Here is a 26753-nt window from a genome sequence, read left to right as displayed (position 1 = left end):
AGATGGGGTCTGTGGGGACAGCCATTTCTAGCTGGTGAAGTACTGCTCTTATGGCCGCAGAGTCCTCTGGTGAGGACTGAGTGGAGGAGTGTACTTGGTTATGTCCTTGTTGGAAGCAGTCTTCATCGATTAGGCAAAACAGCCAGTCTTGTTGGCAAGGTGCCTTTTAAAATGTAAGATGGAGTCTTTCTGTAAGATGGAGTTACTGTGTCAAGGGTGCTGTATACAGTTATCACTAGCTAGTCCAGTATTCTAGACAGCATATGTGTGTCTGTCCACCATGCATACAGACACACATACACATTTTCAACACTGGTAGAAGGGAATGATTATCCCGTTTCTCCCGAAGACACTTGTTGGGCTTAAGTACCAGTTTCTATTGTGAGCCCTTTAATTCATGATCATTAGTGACAGTGTGATTAAAATTCTGCAGCTACAATTTTGTGATGACTTATTTGTGCCGGGGACTGTGCTGGGGGCTTCTCTTGGACTCTCTCATGCCTTCTTACAGCCAAACAGTGAGAAAAGCTCTTCTGTTCTCTCACTTTGCAGTTGGAGAGCTGGGGCTGGGAGCATCACACTTATCCAAGGTTATACAGAGATACTGAAGGGCAAAGCCTGGGTCGGTCTCAGTTTGGGTCACCTGACCCCAGGCCACCACTGCCTTTCTTCCCTTCACAGATGTGGATGCTGGACCCAGGAACTCTGACACCCAGTGTGCCCCAGTAGCTCTGCCTGCCAGCGGCAGGGGTGGCTGTCCTCCAATTCCCTTGGGAGTTCCAGCCCTCCTCCCCGCCCCTCCATACTCAGTGCTCCACTGGCCTTGCTTGATTAGATTCCCCAGCTGGTCTGTTTACTGGAACTGGCAGAGCTCCTTACCCCCATGCGCCTGCTCAGTGGTCCTCACAGTCCTGTTTGCAGCGGCCACAGGTAGTCCCTAGGGGTGGGGCAGACTCAGGCTTCAGCTGGAGCCCCTGCCTGCGGGTGCCTCTTGGCTGTAAGGCACTCTTCCTACCAATATGGCCTTTTCTGTCTCTGTTCAGGAGCCCCTCTCTGAAACCTTAGGTCTGTGTGACCCCAGAGTCCATGTCTGTTTCACCGCTGGTGACCTCCTTACTGTGCAGAGAATGCGTTCATTGAAATTCAAAGTAGATAAGAAAGGCTGAAGCTTAGTGTCACCTCCCTTAGCAGGGGCTCAGTAGCCACAGTGTGAACAGAACGGGTAGGACAGTTAGGTGAGGCAGGTGTGCAATGAATGGAACTCACCTAGAGCTTTCTGTGCCCCAGGCATCATGCTGGGCCCTTTATTGCACACATACCTGTGACCTGCTTCCCGTTTGCACCTTGCACAATTGCTGCCTGGTAGGTGTTAGCTGCATTGTGTTAGGAATGAGGGGAACAGGAGCTTATGAGGTTTAAGGGGCCTACTCAAGGTCATAGAGCAAGTAGGTTGGAATGGAGATTTAAATCAGACAGACTCTGAAGTCGGAAACCCCCTATTCTGAGCAACAGTGGGTGGAGAAAGGCCTTCTAAGTCAGTGCCAAGAGGCAGAGCCCAGGGTTTGCTCTGTCCCCAAGCCTGTGTCTGTGGGCAGGCCACTTAGCCTTGCTGGGGGGTGGTGCTGCCTGATTTATGAGTGGAGGATAACTATAGCCAGCCCATTCCACCCACAGAACTGATGGAGACAAAATGAGATTATGTTTTTTCAGAACTTGGCAGCTGCCGGGGGTTGGTGAGGGACCCATTGAGCCCTGGCTGTCAGTGCTTTCTGAGTGGATTTTCCCTCTAGTCAGTAGCTCCTGCACATGCAGAAGTTTTTGTTTTAATTTTAGTCACCAGAATATAACTATACCTTCGAAGGTACTTTGTAAGCACTATTACCTTGGAGCCACCACGATCATGGGGAGGTTTGTGGGAGTGAATGTCAGGTAGTGGCACAGAGATTCATATAGGGGTTTGGCTGTGGCTTTGTCCGTCCTTTCCTCCCTCCCTCCCTTCCTCCCTTCCTCCCTTCCTCCCTTACTTTTCTTCTTCATTCCTCATGCATTTATTGAGCACCTAATATGGGTAAGGAGCTTCTATTAGTCCATTCTCATGCTGCTATAAAGGACTGTGTGAGACTGGGTACTTTATAAAGAAAAGAGATTTAATTGATCCACAGTTCGCATGGCTGGGGAGGCCACAGGAAACTTACAATCATGGGGGAAGGGGAAGCAAACATGTCCTTCTTCACATGATGGCAGGAATGAGAACTGCTGAGCAAAATGGGGAAAAGCCCCTTATAAAACCGTCAGATCTCATGAGCACTCACTCCTATCATGGGAATAGCATGAGGGTAACTGCCCCCATGATTCAATTACCTCCCACCTGGTCCCTCCCAGGACACATGAGGATTATGGGAACTAAATTCAAGATGAGATTTCAGTGGGGACACAGCCAAAACATATCATAGCTGGACGAGCCATCGTGAAATGGGTGAAGATGCAGTTTGCCTAATCCTTGCCATCAAAGAAGAGAACCTGTTTTTGAGTGTCTGCTGCAGGCCAGACTTTGCAAACTTAAGTTCATTTAAGTTTCACTGCTCTCCTCTGAGATAGGTGTCTGTCACTCGTGTTCAAAACCTCCAGTGCCTTCCCATCTCACATAAAGCAAAAGCCACAATGCCCCTCTGCCCCTGGCTCCACCTCCCCCTCACCAACACCATCACCGGGCTGGCCTCTGGGCTGCTCCTCGCTTTCCTTGCTGTCCGGGGGGAGGCACCCTCACTGCTCACTCCCACACTCCCTTCAGCTCACATAGCATCTCATCAAGGAGGTCTTCCAAGACTCCCTAAAACATCAGAACAAGACTTCCCGAACCCCGTCCCACCCAGGATTCACCTTTTCCTGCACTGCAGTGATAACCAAAGAACAGGCTCTGTGTTTACTTATTTGCTTGCCTGCAGTTTTCCCCAACTCCCCTGACACATGCATCCCGTGCCTCATGTAAGCGCCATGAGAGTAGCAGCTTTGCTCACAGTGGGTTCCCCTTTGCCCAGGCACTCAGGGAGTATCTGTTGAATCACTGTATATCACATGCAGTTGGGACATTAGTGCTTTGGCAAATACATTCTCCTGCCTCATCACAGAGCCCAAGAGGAGAGGCAAATAGAAGGAGATAGTACACACGGTGCATGGATCAGAGACCTGCACATTGTTAGTTTTCCTAAAATTGATCCCCAAATTCAATTCATTCTCAATCAAAATCGCATCAAGCTATCACTTTTTTTTTTTTTTTTTTTTGAGGGACAGGGTTTCACACTGTTGTTTAGGCTGGTGCTCACTGTAACCTTGAACTCCGAGCTCAAGCAATGCTCTTGCCTCATCCTCCCAAGTAGCTAGGACCACAGGTATGCACCACCATGACCAATTGATTTTTTTTTTTTTTTTTTTTTGAGACGGAGTCTCACTCTGTCGCCCAGGCTAGAGTGCAGTGGCACAGTCTTGGCTCACTGCAAGCTCCGCCTCCCGGGTTCACGCCATTCTCCTGCCTCAGCCTCTCCGAGTAGCTGGGACTACAGGCGCTCGCCACCACGCCCGGCTAATTTTTTTGTATTTGTAGTAGAGACGGGGTTTCGCCGTGGTCCCGATCTCCCGACCTCGTGATCCGCCCGCCTCGGCCTCCCAAAGTGCTGGGATTACAAGCGTGAGCCACCGCGCCAGGCCCTGATTTTTATTTTTTTGTACAGATGGGAACTTGCTATGTTGCCCAGGCAACTCCTGGCCTCAAGCAATCCTCCTGCCCCAACCTCCCAAAGCAATGATATTATGGGCATGAGCCACTGTACCCAGCTACATCAGGGATTTCTATAGAAATTGACAAGCTCATTCTAAAATTTATGTGGCTGTGCAGCGACCTAGAATGGCCAAGGCAAACTTGAATAAGAATAAAGTTGGAGAGCCCACCCTACATTTATGTCAGTAATTACTGCACAACTTTAGAAGTTAAGATAATGTGGTACTGGCATAACAATAGACAAAAGGTGTAGTGGAATTGGGAAACATGGAATAAGTTTGTTTAAACAACAGACCAGTTATATTTTCAAGTGAAATGCTCAATATGTTTCCAGATGAAGGGCCGCTAAAGGTAAAGCAATGGCTCCAATTGTTAATCTGATAAAGGTTCAGTCATTATATATCTAAGTCCAAAAGTACAGGGAAAAATCATATAATCTTTTTCAGTTTAATAATTGGATCTACCACTTTAAATTTAGACATTCTTCACCTAAAAAAAAAAAAAGACCTGAAAGTTGAAGGAAAACACGTTGTACATATTACATGTAAATGTAACTCACATACCTCTTATGAGTGAGTTTATCGTCACTTCCGTCGGGTGGCCAAGGCTGGCATCCACAGTGACAAGCCATGTTGACAGCATGATGTGATAAGAAGGACACTTTATTTCCTGGGTCTTCCTCTCAAAAACCCATATTCTGACCCTGACTTTGAGAAAAACATCAGACAAACCCAAACTGAAGAACGTTCTACAGATACTCCTCAAAATTGTCAAGGCCTGAGAAACTCACAGAGCCAAGGGGGGTCTAAGGAGACATGCTGACAACGCGTGCTGTGGTGTCCTGGGTAGAGTGCTAGAATGGAAGAAGGACGTTACGTAAAAACTGAGGAAATCTGAGCAAGTTTGTCTGAAAATTATGGACTTTTTTTTTTTTTTTTTTGAGAGAGAGTCTGGCTCTGTCGCCCAAGCTGGAGTGCAGTGGCGTGATCACCGTTCACTGCAACCTCTGCCTCTCAGGCTCAAGTGATTCTCCTGCCTCACCCTTCCCAAGTAGCTGGGATTACAGGCATGCACCATCACATGGGCTAATTTTTGTATTTTTAGTAGAGATGGGGTTTCACCATGTTTCCCAGGCTGGTCTTGAACTCCTGACCTCAGTTGATCCACCTGCCTTGGCTTCCCAAAGTGCTGGGATTACAGGTGTGAGCCACTGGCACCTGGCCTGGACTTTTCTTAATAATAAGGTATCAGTATTGTGACAAATGTACCATACTAATGTAAAATGTTAATAACAGGAAACTGGGTGTGGGGATAAGGGAACTTTCTCTACTCTCTTTGCATTTTCTGTAACTCTAAAGTTGTTCTTAAAAATGCAGTTTATTTTTTAATAAGTTTATCTTATGTGTCTTCACTCCACAGACATCCTGATTCTGTCCCGCAGAATTGAGACACATAGGATAAATGAAGCTAAATACAGTCCATAAATAATGCATATAAGACCACACACTATTTGATGAAAGTGCTAATGCAACTCAACAGGGAAATAAATGCCTTTTAAACAAACTATTCTGGAGGGATGTCCATATTGGGGGTGTGGTGGGGGTGGTGGTGAATAATGTCTGAGCCCTATCCAACACTACACATAAAATTTAACTTGCAATGGACTGTGGATCAAAATGTGAAAGCTAAGTGATGAAGCTTCTAGAGGAAAACATAGGATAATTCTTCACAACATTGAGGTGGCAAATATATTTTAGAATACAAAACATCACTAACCATAAAATTAAAAGTTGATAAATTAGACTTTATCAAAATTTAAAACTGCTCATCACAAGACACCATCGAAAAGGCACCAAGGCCACCCAGAGACTGGGAGAAAATGTTCACCATACATATTTTTTGACAAAGTACTTGTACCTGGAAGAGATAAACTTCTATGATCAGTATGATGAAGACTAACAGTCCAATTTTTTTAAGTAGGCAAAAGAATTAAACATCTTACAAAAGAAGATATCTAAATAGCCATTGAAAAGTGCTCTGCATCATTAGTCATCAGGGAAATGCAAATCCCAATGAGATATCGTAACACACCCACGTACATTACTAAAATTAAGAAATATTAAATGTTAGAATGGAGCCACTGGAACTCCTTGTACACTAGTGGTGCAAATATGAAATTGTACACTCACTTTGGAAAATAGCCTGGCAGTTTTTAATAAAGTAAGCGTACAGCTACCCTGTGTTCCAAGAATGACACTCCTAGATATACACACCCAAGAGGAATGAGTGCTTATTTCTACAGAGACTTCTATATGACTTAACACTGGTGATGTTAATGTTGACCAGTAGGTGAAAGTGGTGTCTGCCAACGTTCTTCCCTGTAAAATGTTTTTCTTTTGTAATTAATAAATATCTTGAGAGAGATACTTTGAAACTCTGCAAATATCCTGTTTCTCCCCAAGCTTTTTCACATTAATTTTAGCATCCATTGGTGGATCTTGCCTGCAACAATGATTACTATGGTATGCTAATGGTGATTTTCTTTTCTTTTCTTTTCTTTTCCCCTCCCCTCCCCTCCCCTCTCCTCTTCTCCTCTCTTCTTTTTCCTTTTTGTGGAGAACAGTGCTTCACTGTATTCCCCAGGCAGGTCTCAAACTCCTGGGCTCAAGCTATCCTCCCCACTCTCCCTCCCTAAGGGCTGGGATTACAGGCATGAGGCATGATGGTGATTTTCTATTGCCATTGTTCCTTCGACATTTATTAATTGGAATCTTCTATAAGAAGAAGCTGTCTCCCTCCCTCCTTCTACCTCCCCATTTGTTTATTTATTTGGGGGCTCTTTGTAAAGGTGTGAGTGGAGAGTAGGGAACCAAGAGGGACAGTGTGGTTACCTGAGGTGGGGAACGATAAAACAAGTAAGTAAGACTCATGAGTATTTAGTTTGTGGCACAAGCTATAATCAATACGATTGTCACTCATTTTGTTGCTCAGGTTGTTCTGGGAACCCCTCTCAGCCTCTCTTTTCATCAGGCTCCCATAATTATTGTATTGTTGATCATGATTTATTGTGTGGTCAGTTGCTAGGTGCAGATGCCTGGATTTCAAATTGGGGGGGATGTTACAAAGCTTAAAAAGACTCTGGAGAGTTTGTGTTCTAGGAAAACCCAAGAAACCCAGAACTGGAAGAGCCCCAAAGAGATGAATGTTACCAGGCGTGTTCTCTTCTCTCTTCCCTGAGGCTGCCCTGTGCAGAGGATCCTGCAGACATGGCTAAAGGAGATGCAGCAGGAGATCAGAGGGTGGGTGGAGAATGAGAATGAGCTGTTTATTCCCTTGGCTCCCTTCTTGTCCCTTCACTGAAGGCTGCCTCCTATGGGACACCCTCCTTCCAGGTTTGGGAAGTGATTTCCCTCTTGTCCCTTCCCCTTACAGGTGTTCACAGCTCTGCCATTCCCCACCTCAGGTGACCACACTGTCCCTCTTGGTTCCCTACTCCCCACCCACACCTTTACAAAGAGCCCCCCTGTAAATCAACGCTCCTCAGAGGATCCCACCTGCTGTCTGCTTTCCTGTCGGGACCCTTATTCACACGCCTCGTGACTGTCTACGCCACGTAGGACGCATGGTTAAATGGGGTAAAGGCTGTACGGCATCCCTCCATTGTTCACTCTGGGGGTTCATCACCTCAACCATTATGTCTCAGCTCCAAACAAAGTCTCCTCTGCATTCATTTAAGCTCCTTTTCTGTTTTCTGGCACTCTGTGATCAAAAAAAAAAAAAAAAAATAGATGCTCAAAATCCTTTCACTGAAAACTTTATACGGTTTAGAAGAGCCATTGTCACCCCCTAAACTTCTCTGTGATTCCTTTAACCTGACCTCAGAGGACTGCTTTTCTTCCCTTTCATCCTGTTCCTTGTTTGCCTTCAAGCTGTTTCCAGATCCTATTATTAAGTAAGAGGGTGACTCTAAAATGCAAGGGGGGATGGATACGCACACTCACAGCAGCTGAGGTGGAAGTAGCCCATCCATGGACAGATGAATGGGCAAGCAAAACACTGCCTTTCCATGCAATGGGATATCACTCGGCCTTAAAAAGGAAGGAGATTCTGACCCATGCAGTGACATGCATGAACCCTGAGGACATTATCCTGTGTGAAATAAACCAAATACTGTCTGGTTGCACTTACATGACAGACCTGGGATGGTCAAATTTATAGAGACAGAAAGTAGAAGGGCAGTTGCCAAGCCTAGAGTGAGTGGGGAATGGGGACTTCTTGTTGAATGAATAGTTTGTGCTTTGCAAGGGCAAAGAGATCTGGAATGGATGGTGGTGATGGTTGCATAACAGTATGAATGTGCTTAATGCCACTGAGCTGTGCACTCAGCAGTGGTTAAGATGGTAAATTTGTGAGGTGTATTTCATCACAATTTTTTAAGTTAAAAAATAACATGGTAGACAACAGAGGTAACAAAATAGTAAAAATATCAGCACGGAGCTTCTGTGGCAGGTGCAATCGGAACTCAGCTTAGGGGCCTTCTCCTCACACGGTGCAGCTCAGCTGAATGGCTTAGTCAGGGGTCAAGTGAGAGGAACGGGACAGGGAAATGAGAGGGATGCTGAAGAAGAGGAAATGGGTGTAGAGATCCAGGTTTTATAGATTCAGGAAATGTCTGCAGGATAAACATACAAATCACAGAAGATGTGGTTGATAAAGAAGAGCTGTTAGTCATTTTTAGATGTTTAGTTTATGACTCAGCAGCCCTGGTCGTCCAAACAGGATCCCAGGAGCTCAGGAGAGTGGACTGAGGAGCAGCAGCCAGCCCTCCTGTGGACAAGCTCTGTCCAGGGGCCCCTGGTAAAGAACACAGTGCGGCCAGGTCCTCGCTCATGCCCTGGGGCTTTGGTCAGCCACCATCCTCCTTGAAAGCACAGGCTTGGGGTAGGGCATCATTCAATGAATTGACATAAAACTCTGAACAGATTCCATCTGGAAAACATTAAGCACAGGCCTGTTTGCAGATGTGTTAATGCTGACTTAATTGTAATACAGGCTTTAACTTCTAAGCAGCATTTCTTGCTAGTCCATTGTGGAATATGCCTGCTGTTAACTGCATGGGCATTATGTAAACAGGGGCTGTGGCTGCAGAATTCATCTTTGCTTTGGCTCAGACCCATGTTTGTGTATGTAGGTGACCAAAATCACAAAACTAAATGAGCTCAGAGAAAGATTGATTGGCTCCATTGAAAATTTTTATTTGAAACTTCACCTTTCGAGAGTAATTGGTGGTGCATTTGCGAAGTGCTGGTTTGGGAGTTCCGACTGAAGACCCTGTGTGTTGAGCATAGAAGCAGGTGGGCAGTGGTGATTCAGCTTCTCCATGGTCCCCACCTTTACCTCGATCACACTTGGCCCTCCCAGCCACCGCAGCCTTCAGCCTCCCACTCCCACAGCTGGCATTGGCCTCATGAGCGCCCTGAGAATGGTTCTGCTTGATGTGCTGACTTGGGAGGCACACCCCAGACAGGTGGGGCTCTTGGAAATGTGTGAATGAAGAAAGGAACCAGGGCTGTGCAGCTCTGAGGGGTGGAGGGAACCCATGCCTGCGTGTGGTAGGAGAGGAAGCTGGATCTGTGGGCCTGAGAAGCATCAAGCCAGTGGCCTGGGAGAGTAGAGGCGCCGGTGTTGAGAAAGAACATTCCTGGATTGTTACTTAATCTTTCACATCTGTGCACCTTCGCTGTCTCAAGGAGAGTAAACGCCCTAAGGGAGGAACTGCGGATTACACTCCTTTGGGGCTGATTCTTCCAGGCCACTTGTCAGAGGAGCTTGTGTGGTTTGAATGGACAGATAAACACTCTCCTTTAGGATGTCATAGGCCACTGGGGTCCTACAAGCAGGAGTGAACAAGGCCCGCTGTGGCGTCACTAGCAGATCCCAGGCAGGCACTGGGAGGTGCGTGTGACCTAAGGCTTGAGATGAACAGATGCTGCTTCACTGAGCAGGTCTGGACAGCAGTTCTCAAAGTGTGGTCTGGAGACCCTTGGGGTCCTTGAGGTCAAGACATTTTTTCAAAATATAATTAACTCGTTATTTGCTCCTTTTAAAAGAGCTCTCCTTGTCTTATGAGTGTACACGACATAATTGTTCTGACTTTTCCAGAAGTTACTTGACATCTGATGACTTCATTGCTCCGATGCCTGATGAAATGAGTGCCTGTGCATTTAAACATTTCTCAGCCTTAATCCACATACACAGAAGTGCTTTGGAGACCTCAGTCCATTTTGAGAGTGTAAAGGGGTGCCGGGACCAACAAGTTTGAGAACCACTGGGCTAAGACCAAAATGACGACAACCTGAAAGACTTTTAAGAAAGATGTAGAAGCAGACAGTAATTATCCATTCTTTTTAATTTTTTTTTTTTTTTTTGCAGGAAAAACTGCATAGAAAATCTAATGGATGAAGATGAGAAAGACAGAGCCAAGAGGTAAGATGCAGCTGTCCCCCTCCTCAGCAGAGCCCTCTGGCCCCCAAGGGTCTGCCTGGCAGAATCTCGCTGGCTTTCACTCTGTGCAGGTGAGGCCACCAGCAAGATAGGCAGCTGCAGGACACGCTGTCTCCGTGACATATTGCAGTGCTCCGTGAGAAACCTTCTAGAGAGCTCGCTCAGCCCTGCCCCTCACTGTGAAATGACACATTGTCTAGGACTTGCTGAGTGGTCTGGGTTTTTGTCATGCTCCTGTGTACCCCTGTTGACATTGGTCATCTTTCAGGGCTTCTGGTTACTGCTTTTCCAGGACAGACACTACTTGACAAGGCAGGCTGACTGGAGCCCAGCAGGGCTGGGTTCTTCAAGTCCTAACTCAGTTGCTGGGACTCTGTGTGGCTTTGGATAATAATAATGATCATTGCCACACACTAGCTCAGTTTCCTCAGCTGTGGATTAGAGATGTCACAGACACCTTGCACTGTGGTTGGGTCGACTAGAAATACTAACTTGGCAGCTGGCATGTGAGAGCCCTGATAACCTGTCTATGTTGATTCCTTCATTGGACATGTATTGAATGCCTACTAGATATGCAGTGGAATCATAATGGTGACATTAAGAGGGTCAGGAACAGTTGAATGTCATCGGTTTCACACGATTCACCCAAGTCGGCAGTTACTGTGCCACGCTCTGGGGGAAAAACGTGAGCAGGAAGCTCCTCAGTGGCTCCCTGCAGGTCATTTGGGTGGAGGCCCAGCCACAGAGCCTTGGCAGCAGGGGGCATCCTCTCTGGAGACACCCTTCACTGCAGCCCCACTGGACCAGCCTCCTCGCTGTGATCTCACCCCTTTCTGCCTCTGCCACTGCCTGTGTGTGGCAGGGCTCTCCGTCCTCTGTGACAGCCTCATGAGCCTGCAGAGCTAAAGGGTTTGCCCAATTACCTTCACAGAACCCACTGCTTGCTTGTCACCTGTAAATGGTAGTGCCCTCAGGTACCACCCAGCTCTGTGGCTGCAGGGTAGCTGTCCTTCCATGTCACCTGGAGAGGCAGCCATGAGAACCACAAATCCCCGGTCACCCCCAGACCTGCCAGACCTGAGTCTGCAAGGTACAGGGGGAGTCTGGATTGTTTTAAACTCCCCCAGCATTTCCTTTAAAAAAATCAGGGAGCAGAGGAAATGGCCAGAGGTGTAGACAGAACAGCCTTCATCCCAGGAATCTGGGAGATCAGCACTGGGGACTCATAGTACTCTTATCTCTACTTTTGTGTATGTTTGCAAATTTCTGCAATAAAAATTCAAACAAGCATCAGTGCAAAGAACTCCCCAGCTTATCCTGAAGTGACAGGCCCTTTACTTGGCATTGGGACCCAGGTGCTTTGCAAACTGTAGGTCACAACTTACAAAGGTTGCAAAATCTACTTGGGTCCCAAGCAACAAATGAATAGACTAGATCAGACCAGACTAGAATTCCTTCCTCTGGGATGTTTTGGTTTCCTCCAGTGTAGCTATGGATGGAGCACTGGAGACAGATGTGAGCTACATTCCTGGCCTGCCCTGTGCTAGCTGATGAATTCCAACTGACCCCTCATCTCTCAAAGCCTCTGTTTTCTCACCTGCAACATAAGGGTAATAATGTCTGTCCTGCTTTCCTCACTGGTTATTTTGGAAATTAGCTACAAAATACTGAGTAGTGCTTTTTAAGTGTTCATCATTACATGTGTATGAATATGCAGCACACTTTACAATAATGCATTTACAGGGCAATCTTTTTTGTGTGTGATGGAGTCTCACTCTGTTGCCCAGGCTGGAGTGTAGTGGCACGATCTTGGCTCACTGCAACCTCCCTCTCCCGGGTTCAAGCGCAGGCCATTCTTATTAGAAATGATGGAAAGAACAGCAGTGGTAGCCAGCATTCGCTGGGTGCCCACAGTAGTGAGCTAAGTCCTTTTATGTGCATCATCTCATATTATCTTCTCAACATTCCTTTGAAGTGTGTGTCATTCTTATTCCCATTTTACAGGTGAGAAGACTAAAGTTCAACAAGATTGAGTACATTGTCAGAGATCAGAAAGCTCTAGGAAGTGGCAGAATGAGAACTTCAATACAGACTTCTTTAATCTTAGACTCTATTCTTATCCCCAGACCACAAGAGGCTCTTCATATAAGACCAAACTCAATCTACCTGGCCGACTAGACAAAGAGTTGCATTCTAGCGTGACTAAGGAGTTCACAGGAGTTTTACTTTTGCTGTCGTCATCTTTAATATCACCCTCCAAACCCCTTCTAGTCCCATCCCTGCCTCTCTCCTGCACCGCTTACCTCTAAATCAGGAAGAGATAAAAATGCGTGTTTAGGCTCTACCATACGCAGAAATCAGCAAATATAGACATGCCAAAAAAAATCTGGGCTAAAAGTTCCTAGAAATAAATCAGTTTGTATGCAGTTTCTTTTCATTCATTCCCCTCCCCATTTGCTTTAGGCCATAAGCATACCTCCCCCACCCCAAAACTTATCTGCTTGGAAATCTTTGCACAGAGACCTGTGTAGTGAGGCTGGGGCCCACCCTCCTCCCTTGTCCTCAGATGGAAAAAGGGGGTTAGAACGTTTGGTGGTACCCAGAAATAGCAAGGACATAGTACCCCTCCTAACACTTGGGAACACACACATACACACACACACACACACACATACACACACACACACCCCTAAGATCGTATTCTTTTCAAAGTAGTTTTTATAGCAGTAACATGGGAGGCCCTTCCCCTAATCCCACCTAGAGTCCTGGAGTGAATTGTTTTCACTCACCCACTATTTTTGATGAGATTAGAAATGTTTAGCTTGAGATCAAAACTCTCATTGTCTCCAGAAAACATGCTTTGTGTTAAGCAAGGCTTTCGATGCTTTAGGGAATTTATGGTGTATTTGGGTTGTTTGATCAAGTATTCTGAACAAGGGCACGGTTCCACTTTCTTCCGTGAATTTCCATGTAAATCCAGAGAGTATTAATTGAGTGTCTATTGTGTGTTCAGAACTGAGTGCTCTATTCTTTAGGGAAGATGCAAAAATATAGTCCTTGTACTCAAGAAGGAAACAGCTTGATTGAGAGATATTTGTAATCCCTAGATAATGAAGTTCACAGCTTTTTCTGTGTTCCAGTTATAAGCATGTCTTTCTAATTCTGATGTGAAACAGTATCGTAGGGTGTGTGTGTGTGTGCACGTGCATGCGCGTGCACGTGTGGTCATCCAGGAAGTAGTGTTGGGATAGCAGGAAGTGCACAGGGTTAGAATCAGACAGGCCTGGCTTTGATTCTTGCCAATGTTTACTGTCTGTCCTTGGGCAAGTCACTAAATCTCTCTTAGCCTCAGTTTCTTCTGTCAAGTGGGGTGATAATAGTAGCTACTTATTGCAGAAATTAAATGCAGCTGCGTCTAACCCCGGCACAGTGCAGTACACAGTGCTGATAGGGAAAGCTAAAATTCGCAGAGCACTCACAGCCTGCCTGGAGCATTTTACATGCAGTAATTCACCAAGCCTTACAACACCTCCTCATAAAATAGGTTATTCTTAGCCCCATTTTACAGTTGAGAAACCTGAGGCTCAGGGATTGCACAGCCAGTTGGCGGCAGGCAGGGATTCAAATGCACACATCTGTTTCTAAAGTCTGGGCTCCCAACAGTGTCTATGACATTCAGTAAATGGAAGCCGCTCCTTTTGAGTCACCACCTTCCCAAGGGGTAGAGACAGTAAGTTCTGATAGGAATTCTTGCTTTCCAAAGAAAGCAATTATCTAACTTTGCAGTATTGCAAAACCCAGCTTACTCCATTTCTTGACAGAAATGAGCACCTGTTGGCTAAGAAGAAACTGCTTCATACTCACCTCTTCCTTTAATCCAGTGTTAAATGAGTCCATGACCTCCTCTCTCCAGTCAGCTGTGAGGTTGTTTCCATAGTCCCATAACTTTGGTTGAGAGAGGGAGAGTAGAAGGTGAGTTTATGGCTCTGCTGCCTTTGTTCATGAGAATCAGGAGTGTCAGGTCAGATTCGCTGATTCTTGGGGCTCTTAATGGAGTGGATGCTGGTCCTGAAACATCAGCTAAACAATTTTATGATTCTTTGACTCGTTCTTAGACTCAATGTCAATAAAGTGGTTCAGATAAGAGGGAAGAGTTCAAACATAAGCAAACAAGAAGCCTACGCATGCCATTTTGCAGAAGCAGATATTTCAGAAGGAAAAGCTTTAGCCATTTGCTTATTTCTTCTGGTCCTCCAGGGTAGAGGAAAAGGATAGGGTTGTTTAATGACATAGACCAATGAATGGCTGAGACCATCCCATCTGTATTTGTTGACTAAGTGATGTGGTGAGCAAGTGGATGCTACAGATGAGGATACATAGCATTATCCTGCCCTCAGAGCGCTTTCAGGCAAGTTAGAGATGCATTCATGAAAATGAGCATAAAGAAGGAAAAGAAAACACTTTCTGCAGAGTCTGTTTTAGGCCACGACAGGATGGAGATCGAAATTTGTAAACTCAACCCTTTCAGCCAATTGCTCTTTCAGGGAGAGTAATATGGCAAAGAAGAGAGACTGTTCTCGTTTCATTTGTACCATTTCTTTGGATATAAATTCTGTAGGTCTGAAAGCAAAGGTCTGCCCAGAAAGGCTGTAGCCCTTTTGGAGGACTCCAGCCCTGTGCACGCTTGCAGAGTGCCCCTGCATGCAGGCACAGTGCAGTGAGAACCCTGGGCCCTCAGCATTGGACAGTGGGCTGATGCTCCCAGCTGGAGCCTGTCGTGCTAATTTTGCTGTGATTTCCTTTCATAGGCTTTGGATTGGGTTTTACTTACATCATCATAAGCTCCCACACGGGGGAAAAAAAATGGCAGTAAAACATCTCTGAGGCTCCCTCTTTGTTTTATTTGATGGTTAAGGCAGCAGCAGGCATCGCGAGAACGCGGGAGGCAATAGGACGTGCGATTCGTGTATATTACCTTGTAATTTCCAGATGAGTGATTCTGTTCTCAAAACAAAGGGGAAAGTAGAACTGTACTTGCAGGCAGAATGCTAATTCTTCCTGTAGCCCAGTAAACGATGGAATGGAAAAGGGGCCTCCCTCTGCTGGGGGCTTTTGGCTTTTACCCTGCTAGCGTTCTTTGATTGGCTCAGAGGAGTTGTCAGAGAAGCATGGTGTCTAGCAGGCTTAGAAACTTGGGAATGTCTTCGTTCAAGGAGATCCAGAACCTCTCTGGGGGCATCTGAGGCAAAAGGCAGTTTACTAAAGCCTTTTCAATAATTTCAGTAAATTTTAAATTGAAAAGAGATGATCAGGAATGCACCACATGAAAATGCTGCCTTTCTTTAGAAAAGGCTAAACGTTTCTTTTTAGAATTTTGGTGACAGGTTCCTAACTATCATGTTCCAATTAAATGGTGCCTGTGTTACTGTTAACTAAGAGTCACTATGAAATTAGGCCAGCTTCCCATTTGGGCCCAGACACTTTCTGCTAACTGTGGTTAAGAGTAAAGCTGTTCTGTTGCTTCTGGGGAGAATAGACAGCCTCAACTGCTCTCAGTCACCCCCAGACGCTTTGCTAAGTCTCTGCAATAGTTCCCCAAGTTCTCCATGAGATGAGGATGGCATCAGCCCGCCTGCTGGGGCGACTTTTCTCCCCACACAGCCAGATGACTTTTTTTTTTTTTTTTAGACAGAGACTCTGTTTCACTCTGCTGCCCAGGCTGGAGTACAATGGTGTGATCTCAGCTCACTGCAACCTCTGCCTCCTGGGTTCGAGTGATTCTCCTGCCACAGCCTCCCAAGTAGCTGGGATTACAGGCACCTACTACCATGTCTGGCTAATTTTGTATTTTTAGTAGAGTTGGGGTTTCAACATGTTGGTCAGGCTGGTCTTGAACTCCTGATCTCAAGTGATCCACCTGCCTCAGCCTCCCAAAATGTTGGGATTACAGGCATGAGCCACCAGGCCCAGCCTGATGTCTTCTTCTTTCACCAAACTTCTTGAGACTCTGAGCCCAGTGATGCCCCCAAGCCCCATGGCCTCAGCATGCAGGGATGCTGCCTGGGTTATGGAAGTGAGGGGTTGTGCACCTGTCTCCAGGCTCTAAGCCTGGGCACAGGAGGGGACTGCACTGACCTTATATGGACCTTGTTTTATGCCAACGTTACCTAAAATATATTCTGGAGAATATTAATCCCAGGAAATGCCCCCAAAATAATTGTGGAGTGTATATTTACTGTTTCTCCTTTGTGGAGAATTTCAGGGCTTCTCAGCACATTAAAGGTGCTAAGACTGCAATTAGCAAATAATCAAAAATCATACAACCCTGCATTTAAAAAATTATCTTGAAAAATAAAAACATAGTAGCAAGAAAATAACCTCCTCTGGCCATGGTCCTTCCCCTTTCTTTAAGTAATTCTCCATGATTTTCCACAGAAGACCCATTGACCAACACTATCTTAGGCAATAGATATGTCATCTGTATTCCCATTATAATTATACATTTTCTTATACATAAAAAAATTCCAAAACAACATTTGAAAAATTCTGAAATGTTTAAAGATTGAGCAAAGATTATTTATTTATTGAGATGGAGTTTTGCTCTTGTTGCCCAGGCTAGAGTGCAGTGGCGCAATCATGGCTCACTGCAACCTCCACTTCCCAGGTTCAAGCAATTCTCCTGCCTGGCCACAAAGATCATTTATAATCATACCACCTGGAGATAGCCACTGTTAATATTATACCATATTCCCTATCAGCCTTTTTTATACATTTCCATTCTTTTTTTTTTTTTTTTTTTCTGTGAGACAGAGTCTAACTCTGTTGCCCAGGCTGGAGTGCACTGCCATGATGTCGGCTCACTGCAACCTCCACCTCCCGGGTTCAAGCCATCCTCCTGCCTCAGCCTTCTGAGTAGCTGGGATTACATGCATGTACCATGACGCCAGGCTAATTTTTGTATTTTTAGTGGAGACAGGGTTTCACCATGTTGGCCAGGCTGGTCTCAAACTCCTGGCCTCAAGTGATCCACCAGCCTTGGCCTCCCAAAGTGCTGGGATTACAGGCGTGAGCCCTGGCACCCGGCTTCCATTCAGTTTTAATAGGAATACTCATAGATGCTCTTTGTTAATGTGGATGACCAGTTCTAATGTATTCTTTAGGAAAGTTCACCTTTTATGGACAGCACTGTCTTCACTGAGCATCACGTGCTGCAGTTGCCTCTTAAAACTGTGAGCACCTATTTGGTATATTTCAGTTCTACCAGAAATGTGTGTTCCTTCTACAACCTCAGTTTTAGGCACTGCGGAGACTACAAAAGAAGAATAAGGCCTAGTCCTGATATGCCTTCTAGAAAGGTTCAGTTTGCTCAGTTTGTTTATTTATTTATTTATTTATTTATTATTATTATTATTTGCTCAGTTTATAAAACTCAGATTTGGGAAGCCTAGTGCTGCACACTTTTCAGTTCCTGTCCCATCCTATAATGCAGAACTAGTGACCCCAGGTAAGATATGCCAGAATTCCCCATCTAGAAGGAACTTGGGTATCAGTGAGTCTTTGGTTTAGGCATTAACTATTCTGGGTTTCTGTTGCTATGTAACAAACCACCCCAAAATGTGAGGGATTAAAGCAATGGCATTCATTTTGCTCATGGATCTTTGACTAGGGTAGGGCTTGGCAGGGAGTGCCTGTTTCGTTCCAGGTGGTATCAGCCAGAGTAGCTCAAAGATGGTGGGTAGAACCCCTGAAGACACGCTCACTCCCACACCTTTGGTTGATGTTGGCTTTCAACCAGCATGTCCACTGGAAGTAGCTTTCCCTATGGAGATATGGCTTCCTCACAACACGTGGTTGCATTCAAGGGCGAATGTCATGGGGAAGCTCTATCTCCTCTTAGTACCTGGCTTTGGAAGTCAAACGTTGTCACTGCTGCTGCTATCTATTCACCAGGAGCCAGCCTCCAAGGCCAGCCTTTATTCAAGGGAAGGAGAATTAGAACCCATCTTTTGATGGGAGAGCTTCAGAGAATTTAAATGCTGTGTGTCAGAATCACCGTATCAATGCCCTCACTATTTTTTAAGAGGAAACTGAGGCCTGTGTGGTTGGGAGTGCCTTGCTTACTCTCTCCTGGCTTAGGTGCAGAATGAGGATGAGAACTCACATCTTCTGAAGTCTGTCTAATGCTCATCTCAGCCAAGCCAAATTGTCTGGATTCTCCTGTTCCCTCTACCTCTCTTCAGCTCCCGGTGGGAATTGGGATGCCTCACAGAATGCCTTTAGCTCCTCACCATAGAGACCCTCCAAGGGCAAGAAGTCAGTCTTCAGAGAGCTGCCCATCTATTTGCTTACCTATTTGTACCTCTTGTTCAAATACCAGCCCTTCTTGGCGGCAAGGGAGCCTGCTAGTGCTCTCTTCACCAGTTCTGAACATAGCTTTCCAACTTGATTGGAAAGCATTTAATTTATGAGCTTTCAATCCATTTGATCAACTGTCTTAGATTCAGAGAGCATCTTCCATATTCCCCCATCAGGATGCCCTATTTACTCAGTTGACAGAACTAGACTTAGTGGAGACAGTTTAAAAGATGGCACCCTTGGGAAGAGGCACCAGGAAAAGCATCTTAGTAGCAGGGAAGCCTGATAGATGTTATGGATAGTTTCCCAATGGATACCAGAGATGCATAAGCTGAAGACATTGCCAGCCAGAGCAGTCCACATATGAAATGGATTAAAAGGAAGAGCCTGCTAGGAATGATAGTTTTTTCCCTCTCTTTTCTCTTTTTACTGCTTTTTATCCTCATTCCTGACCCAGCTCACAGATGAGGAGTTCTGATTCAATGGTTTTTAATTTTTTCCCAAGGGAAACATAGGACTTTTGGTGATGTACAAAATGCCCCTGCACCACTATGCATGCGTTCTTGTGAATTTAAGGAAGACAGAGGGCCAAGGACACAGACTTGGGCGTGCTCGTTGTCATTCACCTGCATGCTCAAACTATTCTTGGCACAGGGTCTCTCCCAGCAGGATGGGAAATGAGCATCTTCCTTCCTCCTCTGTGCCACAGGCCCCTCAGAAGGACCTGATCCCCATCCCAGCTACAGCCATGCATCTTGGGCAGCTAGGTGTGAAGTCCAGTCTTGCACACTAAGTGTGCACCCCTGTGTCATCTCTTCACCAAGAAGGAGGGGAGAGAAGCATTGAGTATGGTGTATATAATATGCATCTGTCTTATGAAATCCTCTCAGAGAAGGGCCTCCAAGATTCCACCTGTGGGAGAAACCTGAGGGGTATGGGTGTGTGTGTGTGTCTGTGTGTGTGTGTGACACTTTGCCTTGGAACCATGGCCCTCTCCTGCCTTGCGTTATATGGTGACTCTCCTTCCTTCAGCCCTCCTGAAATAGCACAGACACAGTCCCTTTGTAAGAGTGTGGGGCTACTGTGCTTGGGTCCTGAGCTGCAAGTACAACCCTCCTCTGGAATTCCAGAGTTCTAGAGAGCTACGCCTGAGGTGCACATCTACTCTCAGAGGGTAGGGAAGCATAGGACAGTAGTTTTATTGGGTTAGTAAAACTCCATGTTGGTGTGCAATGGCGGATTCCTTTTGATGCTTTTTTAATGTTAGCTCATTCCAGAGTGATACACTAATACCAAGGGAAGAAGGGCCTGCCCAGTTCATCTGTCATTCTCTTTGTTCTGCAAGAGCTACCCAGAAATATGTTTCTTCCAGAGTCTCTTATAATTACAGTCCAGCTCACCCCATACGCTTTTCTGCAAAAGGATCTTATTAACAGCCCCTGCCACCAGGCTTTTATATTCTCTGTTCCCACCCTTTGATTCCTATGGGTTTTTTACAAACTCATTAAAAAAATATATGAAAAGATACATGAGAGTTTTGGATCTTGGTAAGATGGAGTTAGCCTACTCCGTCCTGTCCATCACACTGAATGCAGCTGTAAAGCATGAGCAGAATGCATGAAACAGCCATTTGAGGACCCTGAAGAGTAAATAGTAGGGTGCAGATTGGGGAAGCACTACCAAACCAGCAGCAAGTTCACCATTTTTTCCCCTGTAATATCTCCTAGCCTAGACTCAATGCAGCCCCACACCCAGAAGTGGGCCTCTGCTGACAGAGAGAGGACCAGGAGCTCTAGGACTGGCTTAAGGAGCAGGAACAAGGTCTCCTAATGCTCAGATTGTGCAAGGTTAAATCTGCCCTTTTTTGTTTTTTCTCTATTTCTTTGCATCCTGGAAGCAATCCTCCGACAGCAGCCTAGCAGGAGCAACAGTGGCAATCAGAATCCACATGAAACCTTTTGTGCAGAGGGAGGGGAACCTCTCTCCAGACAGAGCAGCTACACTTCCAAGAGGGTGGGATGAAACCCTGCTGCTTTCTTCCCCCTTGCTCTCTATCTTCCTACTGCTTGGCCCCAGATGAAAGCACAGATGTAGGTAGTATGAGGAAGGGCAGGATAAATAGAGCCAGCTTTCTGGCCAATGGAACAGAAAGGGAGCCTGGGAACCAGAAGGTACTGGGCAGATTTCAGAGAGGGAGGCGCTCAGGAAAGTGACTCTATAAAGCTGGTTGTGAGTTTCTGGGCTCACCCCTGAGCTGAATCTGCATGGATCTGATCTTGAGCAGCATACCATAGACCCTCAGGTCTGAACTTCAGAAAAGACCACCACCCAAGGTCTAAGACTGGCCATGTGGAACATATTTTAGTAGCACTATGGATTTCTCATCAGAAACCAGGGAAGCCTTCTGATAGGGGTACAATATTTTTTAAATGTTGAAAGAAAAGAGCTATTAACCCAGAATTCGACATGCAGTGAAAATATCCGTCAGGAATGAAGGTAAAATGAAGATATTCTCAAATGAATGAAAACTTTCTGTCAAGAGACCTGCTCTGAGAGAATTACTAGAGCAAGTTTTTTCAGCAGAAAGGAAATGACACTAGATAGAAACTTGGAATAGGAAGAATAAAGGAAGAATAACAGAAATGGTAAATATTTGACAAAAACAGCATAATCTGATAGGATATATTCAGTGTATATATAGATAGTACATAAGACAATTGCAGCATAAAAGGGGGGAAGGTAGAGGGGGCTATATAGAGAAAAGTTTCTAGATTCCATTTGAAATGATAAAATATTCTAAGTGGACTTTGAAAGACAAGTTTATATATTACAATCCCTAGAATTATTACTAAAAGTCATACAAAGAAATATGGAGGGGAAAACAATAGATAAATTAAAATGGAATACTAAAAAATGTTTAAATAATCCAAAAGAAAGCAGGAAAGGGGAAATAAACAATAACCCAAAACAAAGAATGTACAAACAGAAAACATGTTAAAATAGAAAATGTAAATCCAAACATATATGTGATTACATTAAATGTAAATTCTCTAAATATGCCAACTAAAGAACAGATTTTGTTGCAATGATTTTTTTTCAGTAATCTAAATACCTAAATATATGCTGTCCCCAAGACATTCAACTCAAATATGATGATATAGGTAGAGGGTAAAAGGAAAACTATGCAAAATGATATACCACACAAAGACTAATTAAAAGAAAGCCAAAATGGTTCTATTAATATCAAATGAAATAGATTTCAGAGCAAAGAAATTTACTAGGAATAAAGAGTGACATTACATAATGATAAAGGATCAATTCACCAAGAACAGATAACAGTTCTAATATGTATACACCTAAAAACAAAGCTTCAAAGCACAGGAAGCACAACCTGAAGAAGTTAGATGAGTCTTTAACATGCTCCTCTTAGTAGTAGAACTAGTAGAGTAAACTTCAGCAAGGGTGTGGAAGAACTGAAAAATGCCATCAACCAACAGTCTGATTGGTATTTATACAACATTCCACTCAGCAATAACAGAATACACATATTTTCAAGTACATATTGAACATTTACCGAGCTAGACCAAACCGTGCTTCATAAAACAAATGTAAATAAATTCAAATGAAAAAATTAGAAAGATAGCAGGAAAAAAAGTATCTCCACATCTTGGAAATTAAACAACAAACTTTGTAGTAATCCATGGGTCAAAGAGAAAGTCTCAAGATACATTTCAAAATTAGTGGGTTGCCGCTAAAGCAATGCTTAGAGGGAAACTTGCAACATTAAATGCTCATATGAGAAAAAAAGGAAAGGTCTCAAATCAACAACCAACCTCTACCTTAAGAAACTAGAAACAGAAAAGCAAAATAAACTCACAGCAAGGAAGATGGAAATTAGATATAAACACAGAAAGTAATAAAATTAGAAACAGAAAAACAATATAGAAAAATCAACTAAACTAAAAGGTGATTTTTTAAAAAAGATTGGCAAGGCATGGTGGCTCATGCCTATAATCCCAGCAGGTTGAGAGGCCAAGGTGAGGGGATCATTTGAGGTCAGGAGTTCAAGACCAGCCTGACCAACATAGTGAAACCCCCGTCTCTACTAAAAACACAAAAATTAGCCAGGCGTGGTGGCAGGCACCTGTAATTCCAGCTACTTGGGAGGCTGAGGCAGGAGAATCGCTTGAACCTGGGAGGTGGAGGTTGCAGTGAGCAGAGATCGTGCCATTGCACTTCAGCCTGGGTGACAAGAGTGAAACTCCATCTAAAAAACTAATAAAAATAATAAAAGATCAATAAAATTGATGTCTATCAAGGGACTGAAAAAGACACAATTTATCAATAGCAGGAATAAGAAGGCCTATCATTAGATATTCCTGAGAAATTCAAAGAGCCTTAAGGAAATACTATGAACAATTAGATCTGCATAAAATCCAACCACTTAGATGAGATGGACCGACCAATTACTTAAAAACCACGGCTACCAAACTCACAAAAGATGAAAGAGAAAACCTAGAGTCCTATAACTAAGAAGTTGAATTTGTATTTGAAAACCTGAACAGGAAATCTCCAGACCCAGATGGTTTCACTGGTGAATTCTGCCAAACATTAAAAGAAGAAATATCACCAATTCTGTTCACACTCTTCCAGAAAGTTGAAGATGAGGAAGTACTTTCCAGTTTATTTTATGAGACCAGCATTACCCAAAGACAGTATGAGAAAGGAAATCTACAGAACAGCATTTTTCATAAATGTAGATACAAAATTTCTCAACAAAACATTAGCAAATTATATCCAACTATATATATATATTTATACATATATATTTTAAATTACAATCAAGTGGAGCTTATCTAGGGAATGCAAGGCTATTCAGAACTCAAAAATCAATGTAATCCATTATGTTATGAAGTTACAAAAGAAAAACCACATGATTATATCAATTGATGCAGAAAAAGACTTTGGCAAAATGCAACATCTATTCATGAAATAAAAATCAGTACTTAGATTATAAATCTAAATGTAAAATACATAAAACTGTAAAACCGTAAGAAGAAAAAATAGGAGAAAGTCTTTGTAGTCTGTAAGGTTAGACAAAGAGTTTCTAGACCTAACACCAAAAGTACAACTTGTAAGAGAAAAAATTGTTAACCTGGACCTCATCAAAATTAAAAACTCACTCTGTAAGTTACTATTAAGAGATTGAAAAGGCAAGCTATAGTCGGGTAGAAAATACTGACAAATCACATTTCTGACAAAAGACTTGTATCCAGAAAATACAAGCAACTGTCCAAACTCAATAGTAAGGAAGTAGACAACCCAATTTTAAAATGGGCAAAAGACATGAACAGATGCTTCCTCAGAGAGGGTCTACAGATGTCAAAAAAAAAAAAAAAAAAGATGTCCACTGCCATTAGCCATTAGATACATGCAAATTAAACCTCTAATAATGTACCACTGCAACTTTCTTAGATTGGCTAAAATTTAAAGTACTGACAATATTAATTCCCTTTAAGGTTGTAAAACACTGGATCACTCATACATTGCTGGTAGAGAGGTAAAATGGCATGGCCACTCTGGAAAACAGTTTGGTAGTTTCTTATATAGTTTCCATAGGACCCAGACGTTCTAGTCCTGGGTTCTTTACTTCAGAAAAATACAAACATGTTCACTGAAAAACCTGTACACCAATGGGCATAGTAGCTCTATTCATAATTACCCAAACTGGAAACAACCCAAATTTCTTCAATGGGTGAATGCATAAACCGGCTGTGGAACACCCATATAGTAGAAAACTACTCACCAATGAGAAGGCATGCGGTATTGACAGACACAAATTGAATAAATCTCAAAGGCATTATGCTGGGTAGAAGCAGCCAGGCTCAAAAGGTTACACGCTATAGGATTATACTTTTACGACACTCTTGAAAAGAGAGCATAGGGATAAATGAGAACAGAGCTGGCCAGGGTTTTGGGGGAGTGGAGGGCATGAGAGAGTTTTGTAGAGAGCTGTCTCATGTCTGGATGGTGATGACGGTTGCATACCTTTATACATGTGCTAAAGCTTATAGAACCGTGCCCCCGAAGAAAATGTCAGGCTCACTGACTTTTTCCTTAATTTTAAAGGGAAAAAAAAAAAAAGGTTTTAAAGCATCCGCCGTCAGCGTCACTTTTTCGAGGCTAATGAAGTTTGAGCCTTGCTTGGCTCTTTCCCTACATCCCCCGCTCGGGGCGGTAGGGAGCAGAAGCGCAGTGCTGTGCTTTGGGGTGGAGGAGCCTCACGGACCCTTCCTGTCTCTACTCACTTCCCGTTAAGTTGGGTTCCTCATCCTTTTCTGAGGACCCATTTCATTTCCTTTCCCTGTCCGCACTCATTCAAAAGCTCAGACCAGGTTGCTTGGCCTACCATTCACGACTGTGCCGTCGGCCTCCCCCTGCCTCCCCACCCTATCCTTTCCTTCTCCAATTGAGCCCAACTCTGCTGCCAAACTTGACCACCCAGCTTTCCCCTGGGCTGTCCTCTCCACCCCTGACTATGCACCCCTCAAAGCCACCTCATGTTCTTGCCACTAGGGGCTCCGTGGCTGGGCTCCCTCCTTGGTGAACACCCTTGGCGATTCGTTGGAACTTCTCATCGGGCAGTATTGTATTGCACCCCCTGTACCACCTTCTGAGGAGTGAGTTCCATCTCTTCCTGTAGACGCTGAGCTGCTTTTAGTTGAGGGCCAAGACCTGTTCATTGGCACCTCCTCCATATCACTTGATGGAGCACCTTGTGCACAGAAGGTGCTAATCAGAGAATATAGAGCAAATACTCTTCCTGTCTCTAATTGCCCTGGTCCAGAGAACCCTGAAGTCAGAAGTTGAAGAGGCCCTGTCAAAGGGGGAGGGAGTGGGGAGATGTTAGTCAAAGGGTAGAATCAGGTAGAGACAGGAGGAATCAGGTTTTGAGATCTATCACACAGCAGGGTGACTGTAGTGAATAATAACATACAGTGTTGTATATTTCAAAATTGCAAGGGGAGTAAATGTCAAATGTCTCACCACAAATAAGCGAAGTGACCGATATGGTAATTAGCTTAATTTAATCATACCGTGTTGTATATGTATATCAAAACATCACATTGTACCCCATAAACATGTACAGTTTTTAAGGGTCCTGGAAGGTAACCTGTCCCCCACTTCCCTGGAGGTCTGTCTGTATTGCATTTAATAAATGGATGTTTGAGTTCCACCCGTGGGTGCCTTTCTGCTCAATCCCCTACTATGTGTATCCAGATAGGCTAGTTGGGCTGTGTGGCACACAATCCCCAAATCTCAATAAAGCTGACGTGCTCATCACAGAGCTGCTGGACCCCGCTCTAAAGTGTCCTCACCCAAGGACCCAGGCTGAGAGAGGCTTCACCTCCCATTGCCAAGGGAGGTAAATGGAAAAAGGAATGAACCAGATTTTGCAGTCTTCATGCTTCTCCCTGGGAACCGACACATGGCACTTGTGCGTACATGTTCTTGGCCAAGCGAAGGGGCAGGGAAGCACAATCCTACTCTGTCTAGAAGACAAACTGGAAATATTTGGTGAACAGCAATCCTAACACCACAGGTGACCATGACAGTGGGAAAGGCCACTCCTCCTAGGAGCTGAAGCGAAGGTCACAGTCTTCCCTTGATTTCCTGCAGTACCCTTCCCCAACAGGGAACGCAAACACCAGCCTTCTGTTAGTGTGTGGCACTGTTTCTCTGCACGGTATGCTTAGTTTTTGTGCTATAAACTGAAGCAGCCAGAATTAGTCACTCTCAGTTCTGTGTTCCCAGAACACTGGGTCCGTAGGTCCATAACAGATCCCGCCACAATGATTTGGAGGGAGCTGTAGGAAGTGGCAGGAGGGTGCACGGCCTTACAGTGTGGGCACTGGAGCCAGCCTGTGGCACCACTTCCCAGACCTGTAATGGTGGTGAGTTACACAGCCTCTCAGTGCCTCGTTCCTTCCCCTTGGAATGGAAATGCAATAGTACCTGCCTTAAAGAGTTGCTATGAGAATTGAAGGAAGGAATGAATGGATGTAAAGCTCTTAACATGGTGCCCGTTAAATACGTAGTAAGTGCCCAGCAAATGTTC

The 26753-nt window shown here is 44.5% G+C and overlaps 1 protein-coding gene across 4 annotated transcripts in view; it reads left to right on the top strand.

Annotated features, from left to right (window-relative positions):
• Positions 1-26753, top strand: part of NPAS2 (neuronal PAS domain protein 2) — a 178757-nt gene that overhangs the window by 75706 nt on the left and 76298 nt on the right. For 3 of the 4 annotated variants that reach the window (XM_030827857.1, XM_030827858.1, XM_003274854.3), the window contains exon 2: positions 10208-10261. In XM_030827857.1, coding sequence (XP_030683717.1) covers positions 10208-10261 — 54 coding nt within the window. Of the gene's footprint in view, positions 1-9711; positions 9731-10207; positions 10262-26753 lie in introns of those variants that run through there. The other variant, XM_030827859.1, reaches the window with a different exon arrangement.

This window comes from Nomascus leucogenys, chromosome 14 (assembly GCF_006542625.1).
Source record: "Nomascus leucogenys isolate Asia chromosome 14, Asia_NLE_v1, whole genome shotgun sequence".
Taxonomy (NCBI): domain Eukaryota; kingdom Metazoa; phylum Chordata; class Mammalia; order Primates; family Hylobatidae; genus Nomascus; species Nomascus leucogenys.
Note: the sequence above shows the minus strand (reverse complement) of the source record. Positions and strands in the feature narration are given on the sequence as shown.